This window comes from Miniopterus schreibersii, assembly GCF_964146895.1.
Source record: "Miniopterus schreibersii genome assembly, chromosome: 3".
In the NCBI taxonomy this organism is placed as follows: Eukaryota; Metazoa; Chordata; class Mammalia; order Chiroptera; family Miniopteridae; genus Miniopterus; species Miniopterus schreibersii.
In genome coordinates, this window is record NC_138103.1 from 67,673,446 (window position 1) to 67,689,870 (window position 16,425).

General features: G+C 35.5%; 1 protein-coding gene across 6 annotated transcripts in view; it reads left to right on the top strand.

Annotated features, from left to right (window-relative positions):
* The window catches only part of FAM169A (family with sequence similarity 169 member A), a 46,538-nt gene that overhangs the window by 23,503 nt on the left and 6,610 nt on the right, over nucleotides 1-16,425 (top strand). For 4 of the 6 annotated variants that reach the window (XM_081133344.1, XM_081133342.1, XM_081133345.1 and 1 more), the window contains 6 exons: nucleotides 3,427-3,606; nucleotides 6,466-6,594; nucleotides 7,094-7,206; nucleotides 9,100-9,139; nucleotides 9,642-9,783; nucleotides 12,797-12,953. In XM_081133344.1, coding sequence (XP_080989470.1) covers nucleotides 3,427-3,606; nucleotides 6,466-6,594; nucleotides 7,094-7,206; nucleotides 9,100-9,139; nucleotides 9,642-9,783; nucleotides 12,797-12,953 — 761 coding nt within the window. The remainder of the gene's footprint in view (nucleotides 1-3,426; nucleotides 3,607-6,465; nucleotides 6,595-7,093; nucleotides 7,207-9,099; nucleotides 9,140-9,641; nucleotides 9,784-12,796; nucleotides 12,954-16,425) is intronic. The other 2 variants (XM_081133343.1, XM_081133341.1) reach the window with 1 other exon arrangement.

Genomic DNA, 16,425 nt, shown 5'->3' on the forward strand with positions numbered 1-16,425 from the left:
AAGTAGGATGTTAGGCAAAGAAGGGAGGAAGGGAAAGAACATTCTTAGTAAATATATGAGTGAAAGAATGAAGTCACAGAGTCATGAAAGTATATTTGGGAAACCACCTGAGTAAGCTGGTGGTACTAGAGGGTAGGATTGTGGAATGGGGAGAGGGGAAGATGGCGGTTCACTTGTGAAGGGTCTTAAATGCCATACTCAACTTTGGAACATTATCTTATTGGCAAGGAAGCTATCAAAGAATTTTATGTAGAGGTAACATGGTTAAATATTTTAGGGAGATAATATTTGTAGTGTTTTGTGGTGGGCAGGGAAACTGTATTCTGAAGTCAATTAAAGAGCTATTTTAGTACTCCAGGTGAAAGAAGTACTTCTGTTAGGAAAGTGGCAGTAGGGATAGAGAAGGAAACATCTGAGGGAGATTTTTTTTGCAGTCACTCCATGTGTCAGAAGGGAAAGGGAGTAACCAGTGATGAATCTTGAGGGTTTTGGCTTGGGTGCTTAGGTAGAAAGCTGTGAGCTAAGATTGGGAATATAGAAAGAGTGGATTTGGTAATACTTGAGTTCCGTTTGGCGTGTAATGTTCAATGTGCCTATGGGACATATAAGTAGGGAAAGTACATAGTTAGAAATGTAAGTTGTACCATATGGGGGAGGTGGGGATATTTCTGTGGGCCACAGAAGTCACCGTATTTTTAAAATATGGATGAGATCAGTCAAAACTACTGTATGAAGTATGTGTGTTTGTGAATATTGCTTTGAGGATATAAGTAAGTTACTGAAAACAACCTGAGGTAACCAAATGTAACTGTGGAGGGAGTCAGCCAGCAAAAGGTGCCACCTGATGAGATGTGATCATTGATTTCCAGAAGTTAAAAAGGAGGTGTCCTCACTTCTGCAGCACATAAACTAAGGTAAAAAGGAAGTGTTAGTCTGTTAGGAGATAAAAGAAAGGGGAAAGTTAGCTGAGGCTGCTAGCTGCCCACCAAATATTTGTGCTTCCTTTTCTGTATTCTGGTCATTGGCCAGCAGCTGCCTAGTCGGAGATTATATTTTCTAGTCACTTGCACAGTTGGGGGGGGCTGTGTGATTAGTTCTCCCCAAAGTAATTAAAGAAATGATATGTATGACATTGGGTCAAAGGGGTTAAGATGCATCCCTTTTTTAAATTTTTCTGCCGATTGCAAAGGATTCGGAGGACCTAGGGGATGGGGAAGCCATAGATAGAAGGAACCCAAGTTCCTGTTGTAGTCCTTAGCATTTCCATATCAGTTTTAGGGTCACCTCAATTTCTGTAAAAAACCCAGGGATTTTAAATCTGTAGGTCAATTTGGGGAGTGTTGTTGACATCTTAACAATGTTAAGTATTCTGATCCATGAACATGGTATGTTTTCCCGTTTATTTAGATGTTCATTAATTTCTTTTAACAATGTTTATAGTTTTCAGTCTATAAGTTTTGCACTTTCCTTAAATTTGTTCCTAGGAATTTTATTGTTGATGCTATTAGATATAAAATTGTTATCTTAATTTCATTTTCAGATTGTTCGTTGTTGATATATAGAAATACAATTAATTTTTGTATATTGATCCTGCAACCTTGTTAAACTTCTGTATCAGTTTTAATAATTTTTTAGTGGATTCCTTAGGTTTTCTATATATAAGGCCATATCATCTGCAAACATAATTTTACTTTTTTCTTTCCAATCTGGTGCCTTCTATTTTCTTTTCTTGCCTAATTACCCGTCCTCTAGTACAATGTTGAGTAAAAGTGGTGAGAGTGAACATTTTTGTTTTGTTCCTAATCTTAAAGAGGAAACATCCAGTCTTTCACCATTAAATGTGTTGTTAGCTGTGGGTTTTTCATAGATCTCTTTATCAGCTTGAGGATACTGAGTATTATTATCATGAAAGGTGTTGGATTTCATGAAATGCCTTTTCTTCATCTATTGAGGTGATCATGTGGTCTTTGTTATATTCATATTTATATGATGTCTTCCATTCTTGGAGTAAGTCTCAGGCATTATAGAAATTAAAGATTAGTGGACATCAGTATTTGGATAAATGGTAAAAGCCTTGGGAGTAGGTGAAATTACCCAGAAAGTGCATATAGGAAGAGAAGGTAGTCAAAGATGGAACTTTGGGGAGTATAAATATTCTGTTATCATGTACAATGCTGAATTTAATTTCATTTAATAAATTTAATGTAATGAAAATTTCACCTAAGGTAGCAGTTGTGGTTTTGCTATTCAAGGTAATTGTGCTATTGTCTACAGCTGTTGACGTGTCTGAAGATCTCTGGTACCATGAAGTTTTTCTGCCCTTTATCTGATTGCCTTTGTGTGACCCTTATACAAAGTCTAAATATTTAAGGTGTAGGCAAAGGAAGAGAATCAGCATGTTTTTTTGCAATGAATATGTACAGGGCGGGGCAAAAGTAGGTTTAAGTTGTGAGTACATGAAACAGAGTTTATTCTTGTATTATTATTTACTAATTATTGCATTATTTTCCAAACTGATGACAGTGCTGGGAATCAAGATTTCCACAGAGAATAATGCTTCCCAGAATGACAGTTTCCAGCTTCTTTTATGTACTTGGAATTAGGGAGGGAATGTAAGGAAGATTACCTGAAGAGCAGGGTGGGGATTGGATTATAGGTTAGTTAAGATATGTGTTCTCTTGAGGGTGGTTAGGCTTCCAAGGGCTCTGAAAATGAGGCATTTCAAAAGTATATTAATGTTGATGAACAAAAACAACGGACAGGGCTTGCTTAAGGCAAAGATAGACCTTTCACTAAAGAAATTATGTGCCTGGGGTGTGACTATCCACCATGACTTGTCCAGTTTGGAATTTATGATCGGATCACCCTGTGAAGTTACTTTAGGTTAGTTTTGTTATAGCACCCCACGCCCCCTTAAACAATTTTTTTAAAAAAGAGATTGTCAAAGCAGCTTGACAGAATTGGAAACAACCCAAATTGGAAACAACCCAAATAGTAGGAGCCAGGCCAACGTGGGCCAAGAGGTAGTGGTGGGGGAATGGGGCACATCTGTAATATTCTTAACAATAAAAGTAATTTTTTTAAAAAAGTAAACAGTTCAGTTAAATCCGTATCATGCATACTATACTGATAGGCATAGCATGTACTAGATTTCAAATTCATTGTGTTGGGAGAAAGAAACCAGGCACTAAGAAAATATACTGTATGATTCCATTTGTTATTTTGGAAAAGTAAAAGCTAATTTGTAGTGGCAGAAATCAGTGTCCCAGGATGGATGGATTAGCCATAAAAGGGATGGAGGGAACTTTTTGAAATAGCACCCCTTCTTGTCCACCGAAAAACTGTCAACTCATGCTTTCTAAAAGTATATACATATATAGTCTTCTGATGTGAAAAATTGTTGGCTTTCTGTTTTTATGATTGCAGGGAGCATATGTGCCTCATTTCTTACCCAAAGCTACCAGCTGCCAGTTCTTGATACAATGTTTATAAGAAAGAAATATCGAGGCAAAGATTTTGGGCTTCATATGCTGGAGGACTTTGTCGATTCCTTTACAGAAGATGCACTTGGCTTGCGGTATCCACTGTCCTCTCTAATGTACACAGGTAAATGGATTGAGTTAAAAATGTTAAACTTGTCTCAGTGTCACTTCTGACTTGTTTTTGCAGAATATTGTAAATGTGTACATATCAGTATTAAATACATTTTGATTCTTTGGTACCCTAGAGCTTAATTTTGCAAATGTGTCCTTATCGCACGTATATGGTAGCTTTTTAAAAGAATTGAACTATAATTTATATTCCATAAAGCGCACCCTGTGGCTATGCAACCGTAACCACTGTAATTCCAGAACATTCTCATCATCCCAAAAAGAAACTGTGCACCAGCGGGCAGTCACTGTCCATTCCCCCATTTCTTCATTACCTAGCAACTACTAATCTATTTTCTGTCTCTTTGGGTTTACCTACTCTGGACATGTCATGTAAATGGAATCATGTGATATGATTATATTATAAGCCCTTTGTGTCAAGCTTCTTTTATTTTGTGTAATTGTTTTCAAGATTCATCTACGCTGTACCACGAATCAGTGCTTCGTTCCTTTTTATAGCTAAATGACATTCCATTGGATGGATATGCCACATTTTGTGTATCCATCACCGATTGATGGACTTTTAAAGTTGTTTCTACATTTTAGCTATTATGAATATTGCTGCTGTGTACATTTGCGTAGTTTTTGTGTGGACATTTCTCGTGTTGGGTCAGATGGCGACTCTAAGTTAAACATTTTGAGGAACTGCCAGACTGTTTTCCAAAGCAGCTGCAGTAGTTTTACATTCCCGTAAACCATATGTGAGGGTTTGCAGCTTCTCCACATCCTCACCAACACTTACTATCTACTTTTTTTTATAATAGTCATTCGAGTGGGTGCAAAGTGGCCTCTCATCGCTTTGATTTGCACTCGATGTTGAACATCTTTTCATGTGTGTATTGGCCATTTGTGTGTCGTCTTTGGAGAAATCCCTATTTAGATTATTGGACCATTTTTTCTTTGGGTTATTTGTGGTAGTTTTGAAATTAAAAAAGAAATTTCAGACATACAAAAGGTATAAAAAATTAGGTAAATACTTACGTACCATCAGCATGTACCATCCATGAGAAATGGATCATTGCCAGCACAGTTGTACTCCTGCCCAATTAGCTTACTCCCTTCCCTGAAATAGCACTGTCCTCGATTTGGCATTTATTTTCTTCATGCATTTCTTAGGCTTTTAATACATATGTATATATCCTCCAACAATATGTCATATTATTTTAAATATTTTAAAACTTTATATAAATGAAAAGTACTGTATGAATTCTATAGTTCCCTTTCTTTACTCATCTTTATGTTTATGAGATTCATTAATGTCGATTCACAAAGCTCTATTCATTTTCCATCCTGTTTAGTGTTCCATTGTATGGCTATACCATATAGTGATGCTTTAAAAACTATTAGTGGATTTATATTTATGTAAGTTCCATACAACTATTTTTCCTTAATGTAGTAAGATTTAATTCTGGAAAGTAATTTACTTGATAACTTTTATGACATACAATTTACCATTGCTTTTATTCTAACATCAGCTGTTTATTTTCTTCTTCTTTTTTTAATATGTCTTTATTGATTTCAGAGAGAGGAAGGGAGAGGGAGAGAGAGAGAAACATCAACGATGAGAGTCGTTGATTGGCTGCTTCCTGCATGCCCCTGACTGGGGATCAAGCCCACAACCCAGGCATGTGCCCTGGCTGAGAATCAAACCGAGATCTCCTGGATCCTAGGTCGATGCTCAACCACTAAGCCACGCTGGCCTGTTTATTTTCATTAAAATATATTTTGTAACTTAATTCTTTTACTAAATGTTGCAAAATTGTCCTCAGACCAACAGAGTCCATTTCCCTTATTCTTCTGCTGCTTGTTATTTGTTATCTGATGGGTGTGAAAATGGTATCTTGTTGTTTCATCTTATATTTCCTGGCGGCTAGTGAGGTTTATCATCTTTATCTTTGTTTAGTGACCATTCAAGTTTCATTATGTGTGGATTTCCTGTCCACAGCCTCTGCCAGTTTTGGGAAGGGGGAGTTATTGCATCTTTCTAATTCAGTTTTAGGAATTTTTTATATGATTGGAATACTAATCCTTTGGTTTATTCTGAGTATCTCCTAATCTGTGTCTTTGTGGTATCTTTTTAATATAAAACTATGCAGTGCATTACAACAACCACTAATATAAATTAGATATAAGTTAATTAAAATTAAATGAAATTATAAATTAGTTCCTCAGTTGCCACCTGTGGCTTGTGGCTACTGTATTGGACAGTGCTGATATAGGCTGTTTTTATTACTGTGCCTTTATGATGATTCTCGGTATCTGTTAGGGTAAGTCTTTTTTATTCTTTTCTTCACAGTTGGCCTCAATGTTCTTTCTTAACCTTTTCTTCTTTCATTTTGAATTTGGGATCAAGTTTTGTAAAGTTCCATTGAAAGGAAACTTTTGGGATTTTGTATAGGATTGCATCAAATTTGTAAAGTAAGTTAGAGCGAATTGGTGTTTTTACACTATTGAGTCTAACAATCCTTTTATTCAGTTTTTTTGCATCCTTCAATAAAATTTAGTAATTTTCTCTTTAAAGGTAAAACACATCTTTTATTAGGATTTTTTTTGCTTGGTCATGTTAAAACTTTAACATGAAATTTTATTTAGAATTTTTATGTAAATGAGATGACTGGATAATTTTATTTTCTTGAGTTGCTTTGGTATTTTGGTATCAAAGTGATGCTAGCCCATTAAGTGAGTTTTCAGCTTTCCATCTTCTTTCTGTTTTCTAAAACAATTGATATTTGGGATTTCATCTTTCCATCTTCTTTCTCTTTTCTAAAACAATTGATATTTGGGATTTCTAGAAAATTCAAAATGTGTTTTACAGCTTGCAAGCAATACTTTGAAAAGTATCCAGGAGACCATGAACTCCTTTGGGAAGTTGAAGGTGTTGGACACTGGTGCCAGCGAATACCTGTCACCAGAGCATTACAGAGAGAAACACTTAAAATTACAGGTAAGAGTGTTTTTAGTTTGAACACATGTGCCACTTGAAAGTAGCAGTGCCTGATGGTGATGTGTCTTACAGTCCAGAGGAGTGGTGCACTGCAATGTGATCTCTCTAGTAACAGACCCTCAGATGTAACATGATTTTTTGTTATGTGTTAATAGTTGAGTCACTAAGAATAGCCCAGCAGAATGTCATCAGCAGGAACTGGTGGGTGAGAAATAAACAGAGGTTACTGAAAGAGCACAGAATAGGCATCAGAGGACCAGAGGTAGTCCCCAGTCTCATGCATCTTTCCTCAAAGTCACAAACTACAGATAACTGTGTAAGACTCTTTGTAATTGCCAGGTTTCATGATAAGATATTGGTAAGGGGGATATCCCACACCTAGATTTTCAATACCCTTCTATTATGCTGCTCTGCAGGGCTTTTGTGAAAATCAGAACAGTGTTACAATTTAAGTCAAATATTTATTGGGTCACAATTTGTAAAATTCTTGTACATGCAGCAATTTCTCCAAATGAAGCTAAAAGACCTGTGTCTGGGGAATACGGTCTTGCATCTGTTCCAGAGTATGAAGTGGGAACTGAAGACAGTCCATCTAGTGAGATGCAACTAACTGTAGGTACACTGTATATTTACTGTAGGAAATAATTTTTATGTTTAAAATAGATTCAGTCAATATTTAATTTTGTAAGTGTTATTGTTCATTCAACAAACTTAGGTAATTGCTACTGTTTTAGTTTTCTGGCATCTTTTAATTGGTTACTGAGGATTTAATTTTCTTTGAAAAATAATTTAAAATACACATAAAATAAAAGAAAAATCTGTAACTCAATTTTTCAGTTTATTTTAATATTAAGCCAAATAATTTTCAATGTGTCATTTCAGTGAAAATATATTAAAATTGCACTATGTCATAAGGTTGGCAGCATAAGTTAGGCTTTCTTTCATTTTAGAAGTTTATATTCTTGATATTACTTTAATATTTTAATAGTTCAAGGAAAATATTTATTTCTCATATTAAGGTATTATATCTCTATTTTTATCAGTAACCTCATGGGGAAGTGGCTTTATTTGTTTATTTTTACTACATGATGTATTTTTTAGCTTTATTGAGGTGTTATTGACAATTGTATATCTTTAAGATGTACAGCTTTGTGTTTTGGTATACATGGTGAAATGATTATCACTACATGGTTTATTCTTTAGATGATGGTATTTCTATTTGCTTTTTTCTATTTTTAGACATAAAACATACGTCGCTTTTTGTACCTTTTGTTTATTCATCTTTATCTATGTCTTAACCTTGTCTAGTTGAGTTACAGCCTTCCTGAAGACATGATTTTATCTTATTTGTGTGTTATAAACACACCTTCAAGTGTATGTGCCCATAATAATATAAGGTTTTGATAAGTGTGTGACTGGATAGCAGTTTATATAGTAAAGTAGCTACTGGGGCAAGCGCTTGACATATGAATTATGGGTCTTTTAAGCATGGGAGAAGTAGATGGTCCATTATTGGAAACAGATAAGTAAACAAATACACTGTAGGGTAATAATTGTTATAATAGAGCACATAGCAAGTGATTGCAGGTACATAAAAGAGTATGACTAACTCTATCCAGGGACTGGAATTGGTGAAGTAGTAACCAAGCTGAGCTGGCTTTTAAGAGGTGAGTGGGAGTTCTGTGCCAAGTGTTGCTAGGGCATTCCAACTATTTTTTTTTTGTAATGTAAAGGAGTAGCACAGTTTACATTTTGGAAGCATCACTAGCATCAGAGTGGAGAGGATTATGGGGCATGTGGCTAGAGTGAGGGATAGCAGTGAGGAGGCTATTAGAAAGTTCATGTTAACGATGATAAAGGCCTGAACTAAAGCATTGGCAATACAAAGGAGGAGGCAAGTTTGAGAGGTTCTTCAAAGTCAGAATTGACAGGCTTTGTGGTTGACTGAATGAAGGATAGGAAGAAGTCATTACAGACTGAACTGTTACTGCCATTTAAACAAGAGAGGGAATACGGCTGGGAAAAGATTGTTACAATAATATTTTCGGTTTGGGACAGGTTGGATGTGAAATTGGATGGAGCATCCACAGGGGAGATATTTCATTGGAAATAGGGCTTTGGAAATCAAGAAAGAAGTTTGGGAAATTAGATTGTATGTTTGGATTCATTAGCAGATAGAGGTTGAAGTGAAGGTAGTAGATAAAATTACAAAGGGACAGCATGTGGATTGAAAAGAGAAGGTAACTGAGGACTGAATACTGGAAACTCCAGTGTTTACCATTATAACCCATGAAAGGGCCTGATAAGTTCTTAGGCTCATGGTAAACTGAGGCTGTAACATAGCCTTTTTATTTCTTAAGTTTTCTTAATTGATGAATAGTGAGTACCAGAAAGTGCTATTTGAAAAACGTTTTAAAAGATTTTCTTTGACACTGAATGAAATAGATCCACAGGGAGATGAAAATGATCTAAAACTTTTGGTTTTAATCTGTATCTCTATTTTAGATTGATTCTCTAAAAGATGCCTTTGCAAGCACTTCTGAAGGTAAGAAATTCAGCTGATCTGTCAGAAGGTGTTTGAGACACTTAGAATTAGGGGTGTGTGCGAGTGTTACTTAGAGCAGGTTAAGACTTACCCAGCTTTCGAGTCTAGCTCTGGAGTCTAATGCCCCCACTTACCATTGGTTTTACTGTGTGAACAGAGTGAGTGATGGCACCTCTCTTTTCCTCATTTTCTTACCTGTAAAATATGGACAGTAACATTTACCTTTTTTATCTCCCAAGATTGCTGGGAGAGAATATAAGTGAAAATGCAAAAACTTTGTACAGCTCAAGTTAACATGGAAGTGTGAGGAATGAATACTGACAAAGTCTTTTCATAATTTGGAAAAAGATCCTGACATCGTTTCTTATGTCAGATGTGAGAGAAAGGAAGGGTGTAATGGTGGGGATATACGTAAACTAGCATAGTTCTTGCATTTCTGTGTATTTTAATAGGTAATCCTTTGAATACATAATTAATTATAGTTTTGCTGTCTTTTTCTTAGGCCATGATAAAACCACACTTTCCACTCGTACCCGAAGTAGTCATCTGAAGCGGCCAAAGATTGGAAGGCGGTTTCAGGATGGTGAATTTAGTAGTTCTCAAGGGGAAGGTGAAAAGACTTCCTCTACAGTGTCAGTAAACAAGTAAAGCATTGTGTATTTTATTCTCATTATTTTGTTTATTCTTATTTTCATATTATTAGTAATTAGTATTTAAGGTGGAGGCTGTTGTTAATCATGTAGCAAATGAATTTGGTATAGGAGTTTGTATTTGAACTTTTCTACAGGATTATTGATTCTACTTATCAGTGGTGTCACTTTGACAGTATAATAGGGAGAATTTAATTGTTAGCAAGAGAGTGGAATTTAATCATAATTCAGTCTCTTAGACATGAAAATCCAGGAGAATATTCTATTGATTATCCCAAATGTATAATTATCTTCAACTTTGAATTTGACAGTAGCTATAGTTTTTAGTAATGCTGAGGTGTAGTCAATTTTAAAAACCTTCAATTTTACATTATAACTGATTCATTTCACTGGGTTATTGGATATAACATAAATTAGTGATAACTGTAAATGGTGCAGTCAGCTCCTCTTAATCAACAGAACACTTGGTCAAAACTTTATCTTCTATGTTCCTTTGAATCTTAAAGCAAGATTTTAAATTTTGTATTAAACTTACACTTCTGCCCTGCTATTCCTACTAACTGTTCTTGAATCAGCCATTCATAGCTTTGCCATTTTAGCCGTGAAATTATTTTACTCAGGTAGAGAATTCTGTTGCTATACTAATTTCATTATGTAAATAATTTTGCATTTGTTTAATTCAGTAAGTATATAAATGTTTTATTTTTGTGAAAAATTCATGTTGAAGGAGAACATAAATATTTAAATTTAGTAATTTATGAAAAGAATAAGAATTTAGATAATTATGATTTTCTTACTGAACCACATTTGATGTAATACCTTTTTTAGAAGGAAATATAACAATGCATCTTAAATTGAACATCTCAGAATGATGTGGAATTTTGTTCACTTTTCATAAACAATAGTAACAGTAAGACTAAGTACTTGAATGCTTACTCAGATAGTACAGAGAACATAATTTCATCTTTGCCCTTGAAGAATGCTTCATCGTTTCTATTACATGTATCTGTCTGTGGCTCAAGTTAAGGGCACTGCAGGGTGTGATAACAGAAGTGCAAAGGGCTGTGAATGCTGAGGAGAGAGTGATTCTAATTGAGGGTATGGAGACATTTGGCATTTGGGCTAGGGATTCAAAGATAGGTAGAAACTTAATAAGCAGAGTTGGGAGAGAAGACTTTCTGGCCCAAGGGTCCACAAACTATGGTCCATAGGCCAAATCTGGCCCAACACCTATTGTAAATAAAATTTTATTGTAACACACCTATGCTCATTAGTTTACATGTTTATTATGGTTACTTTTGAGTTACTGTGGCAGAGTTGAGTAGTTATTCAGAGATCATATGGCCCACAAAACATAAAAGTTTGTTCACCCTGGATCTGTACAAGGGATGTCCAAAGAACTTTCTGCAATGAAGGAAATGTTCTGTGTCTGCCTTTCCCAATATGGAAGACACTACCCAGTGTGCCCATTGAGCACTTGAAGTGTGGCCAGTGCATCTGAGGAACTGAATTTTTAATTTCATTTAATTTTAATTAATATAAATAGTGACAAGTATTTTATGGCTACTGTATTGCATTGTGCAGTTCTAGACTACAGGAATAATGTGAGTGAAGGTACAAAGCTAAGAGGAATGTTGATAAGGATAACTGTGATATATAAGGTAAATCGTAGTGTAATGGAAACCAAGGTTCTACTGCCTGCCACCATGAAAGCCAAACTCGAGAGACAGATGCTGGTGAAAAAGGAACGAGGTTTATTTAAGTGCCAGTCACCTGAGAAGGTGGGGGACTTTTGTCACAAAGCCCATCTCAACATCTCAGTGCAGACAGAGGTTTTTATAAGGAGGGAGAGGGAAAGCAGGACAAAGCAATCAAGGGAAGGGAATTGAAAAGTTCTCTACATGCAGGCTAGCACAGTCCATTCCAGTAAGAATCTTGAAACTGTTCAAGTGGTGTACTGGTGTGTGTCATCCTGGTTCTGTGGTTGAAGGTCACCAAATCTCCCAGAACTAGAATGGCTGAAGGTCGGAGTCTGCTTCTTCTGAAGTTAGTTCCTAGGATTCTTATACAAGCATGCTGTGTATCTACAAGCTACATATCAGTCAGTCAGCATTTACAGAAACCAGTGTCAAAAGAATGATGGGGTGGGTCGCAATTTTCCACTGTTACAGTAGCATCTAGTAGGAGATAAAAATATAAGGTTCTGGTCATGTTAGGCTTTGAAAGGAGGTATGCCTTATTCCCTAAGCCATAGGAAAACCATCAGAACTTTCTGAGTGGGGCTGTCATAGGTACAGATATATAGAAATATAGCTCTGAAAACCTTATAAAGAACAAGTATTGAGATGAATTGGGTTCCCTGGTCGGTGTGGCTCGGTTGGTTGAGCATCGTCCTGTGCACCAGTCCGGGTGTCCGGGTTGTGGGTTTGATCTCTGATTGGGGTGCATTAGAGAGGTAACCGATTGATGTTTCTCTTTCCCTCTCTGTTCTTTTCTCTTTAAAAATCAATGAAAACATATTTTTTAAAAAAGGTGAATTGGGGAGAAGTTAATAGAATTCTCCAGAGAGAATTGGGGCCTGAAAATCACATTCGGAGGTAGAACTAAACCATGTCATATATGGTCCAAACTGATATTTTTGAGAAAGAAAGGGGCATTATAATATGCCAATGCTGGGATAAAAGCTATAAACCAGACTGTCCCAGATAAACTATGATGCATGTTCATTCTAATAGAATAAGATCTGATCAGATATGGATAGAGTAAAAGAAAGGCCTAGTTTACATGATTGAAAAGATGGTCATGTTATTAATTGAACTAGAGAACAAGGTAGGAAAGAGAACAAATTTGTAGAATGAGATTGGTTTGGGACCTGTAAAATTTGAAGTTGTTGACTGAACACCACTTAGCTGATTCTCTGAAGTATTACTTCCTTTATTAACAGATTCCTGAAATTTATATTCATCCTTAAAAAAACAAGTAAGAATGGTTTTCTTTTGTTTTCTAGATTGGAGTCTACTGCACGCACATCAGAGAGCTCAGAAGAATTCCTGGAAGAAGAACATGAACGGAGTGTGATTGAATTTGAGGACGGAAGTAGTGATAAAGATGCTCGTTCAGCACCTGAAACCCAGCCACATCTGGAGAAGCAGGATGGTGAAAAGGTAGATCATTTACTAAATAGAATGAATGGAGTTAAACTAAATTTTAACTTTCTTAATTGTATATTGTTAGATAAATATAATTATATACTTTAGAGTCTTAGTAGAAACTGTGTTTAAATATTAAAAAGCATATATCTGTATTAAGCGAATTCAGGTACTGGAATGGGGAGAGGCTAGAGTTACAAATATAATTTTATATTTCAAACAGTTTATAAAAGTTTGACTCACAGCAAAGATAAAATAGACAATGTTTAGGTAGTGAGGCACCTTAGTACATTTAAAACATAAAGTAATTTTTGGAATTAAACATACTTAAGAAGTGATACAAATAATATCTACCTTATGGAATTAGTTAGAATGCCTTAAGGTCCAACAGGTCCTCATTGCAACGCTAGTTTGGTTAGGAGGATATGAATGAGTTACCCATATATATATGGTGTCCTCCCAAAATGTATACATACAGTTTGAATAATTATAAAGGCAATATTTATTAAAATACATTTCATTTTCCAAATTAAGCTGTCAGCAGTTAAATTGTGTATATATATGTTTTTGGAACACCCTTTATTTGACTACAGTTGATTATAGATTCCTGGCAAAATAACTAAATTCATTTTTTTTTAAACACTAGAAAACATAGGAAAATCCTTTCTGACTAAGTTTACTTTAGAAAGAAAGAAAATCCTTTCTTACTAAGGATTTCTTCAGCTCCTCAAATATTTGTCTCTATCTTTTTTCTTCTTCTCATTTCCTGTCCTTCTCTTTTTTCTTTAATGTCTTTAATCATTCCCTCTTTGCAGATTCCTTATTTCTTCTTTCATATGTGCTTCAGTTTCTTTAAAAACTCTTTACCTGTTTGCCCAGTCCAGCCAGCAACTAAACATTACCAATTTTATTTTCTTATACCAATTTAGCTTCCTCTACTTCTTAAAACTATATTTTATTTATTTGTTTGTTTGTTTTGTTTGTTAGTTAATCCTCACCCAAGGATATTTTTTCCATTGATTTTTTAATTTTTATTTTAGAGAGAGTGGAAGGGAGGGAGTGGGGGGGGGAGAGAGAGAGAGAAACATTGATGTGTGAGACACATTGATTGGTTGCCTCCTGCATGTGCCTTTGACTGGGAATCAAACTGGCGACCCTTTTGGTGCTGGGGCCAACACTCTAACCACTGACTGACATAGGCCAGGGCTTGAAACTATATTTTTAAATGGCTTTTTTTTTTCTTTACTTGGAGAAAATTGGGAAAATAAAGTACATTTTTAAAAAAAGGTATTTATGGGTTGCTTCCATATCTTGGCTATTGCAAATAATGCTGCATTCACCATAGGGGTGCATGTATTCATTCAGATCAGTGTTTCAGGTTTCTTCGGATACATTCCCAGAAGTGGAATCACTGGGTCATAAGGCAGTTCCATTTTTAATGTTCTGAGGTAACTCCACATTGCTTTTCACAGTAGTTGCACCAGTCTGCATTCCCACCAGGAGTGCACTAGGGTTCCCTTTTCTCCACATCCTAGCCAACACTTGTTGTTTGTCGATTTATTGGTGATAGCCATTCTGACAGGTGTGAGGTGATATTTTAATTTTGATTTGCATTTCTCTGATGATTAGTGATATTGAACATCTTTTCATATGTCTCTTGGCCATCTGTATGTCTTCCGTGGAGAAGTGTCTATTCATGTCTTCTGCCCACTTTTTAATTGGGTTGTTTGTTCTTTTGGTGTTAAGTTGTCTGAGTTTTTTATAAATTTTAGATATTAACCCCTTATCATATGTATCACTGGCAAATATCTTCTCCCATTCAGTAGGTTGTCTTTTCGTTTTGTTGATGGTTTTCTTTGCTGTGCAAAAACTTTTTAGTTTGATGTAGTCCCATTTGTTTATTTTTTTCTTGTTTCCCTTGCCCAAAGAGATATATCAGAAAACATATTGCTAAGAGAAAAGTGTGAGATTTTACTGCCTATGTTTTCTTCTAGGAGTTTTATGGTTTTAGGTCTTATATTTAAATTTTTAATCCATTTTGAGTTTATTCTTATATATGGTATAAGAAGGTGGTCTAGCAACCCAAGTGCCTATCAGTAGATGAGTGGATAAAAAAGCTGTGTTAGATATATACACACAATGGAATACTACTTGGCAGTAAAAAAAGAATGATTCTTACCTTTTGACAGCATGGATGGACCTAAAGGGTATTGTGCTAAGTGAAGTAAGTTAGACATAAAAAGACAAGTACCATATGATTTCACTTATATGTAGAATCTAATGAACAAAATAAACAAAATGAAAACAGACTCATAGATACTGAGAACAGACTGACAGTTGTTAGAGGAGAGAAGGGCTGTTGGGGGGCTGGGTGAAAAAAGTGACTGGATTAAGCAGTACAAATTGGTAGTTACAGTCACAGAGATGTAGATTATAACATATGGAATATAGTCAATAATATTGTGATAAATATGTATGGGGCAGGTGGGTACTTGAAGCGGCGAGGGGACCAGTCTGTAAAGTACATGATTTTTTAACTACTTTACTGTACATGTGAAACTAATACAGGATAATATTGAGTGTAAACTGTATTTGAAAAATAAAAAATTAAAAAACTAAAAAGATTTATGTGTGCCTAGATGCTTATGGGCATATATATTTGTGTGTTTTTTCTCTTTTAAAAACGTAATATTAACTGTACATCATGTAATGGGTTTTATGTGTCCAGTAATACATTGAGCACATACCGTTGTAGGCCACCAGTGACACTTTCATTCAGTTCCAGTGTATTACCTTACCTAGATTGACTGCTCTCTCTCTCCAAGACTCTCTAGCCCCCTGGCTCTATAACACTGCTGTATTTTGGTTTCTTGGTTTTTTAATTTCTGACGTTTTGTTTTGGTTTTATTTATTTATTTTTTGACTGTCCTGCTTTCTGCTTTTTCCCTTTTATTTGTGGACACTCTAAAAGACTCAGTTCTTTTTTCTTTTTTTAAATATATCTTTATTGATTTCAGAGAAAGGAAAGGAGAGGAGAGAGAGATACAAACATCAATGATGAGAGAATCATTGATAGGCTGCAGCCCCCAACCCGGGCATGTGCCCTGACCAGGAATCGAACCCCGATCACCTAGGATCCTAGGTCGACGCTCAACCGCTGAGCCATTCCCGGCCAGGCAAAAAGACTCAGTTCTTGACTTTCTGGTCTTTGGTTCATACTCTCTTTTGAAAATGCATCCAATCTAATGGCTCAGTAAGGGGATGACCAATAACTCTAGACTTTCAATATTGATCGAGAGTGTAGTCTCATAAAGTTATTTGCCTTCTGAATATTTCTGTTTAGACAGATGTCTTTTATCATCTTAAATTCACTGTAATCTCTATTCTTTATCACTTCTGTATTGAGCCTTTTATCTTTCATTCTGTTCCCAAAACTAAAACCAGCTGGACTGAGTATTTCTCTTCAGTTGCTTCTTACTTTTAGTTA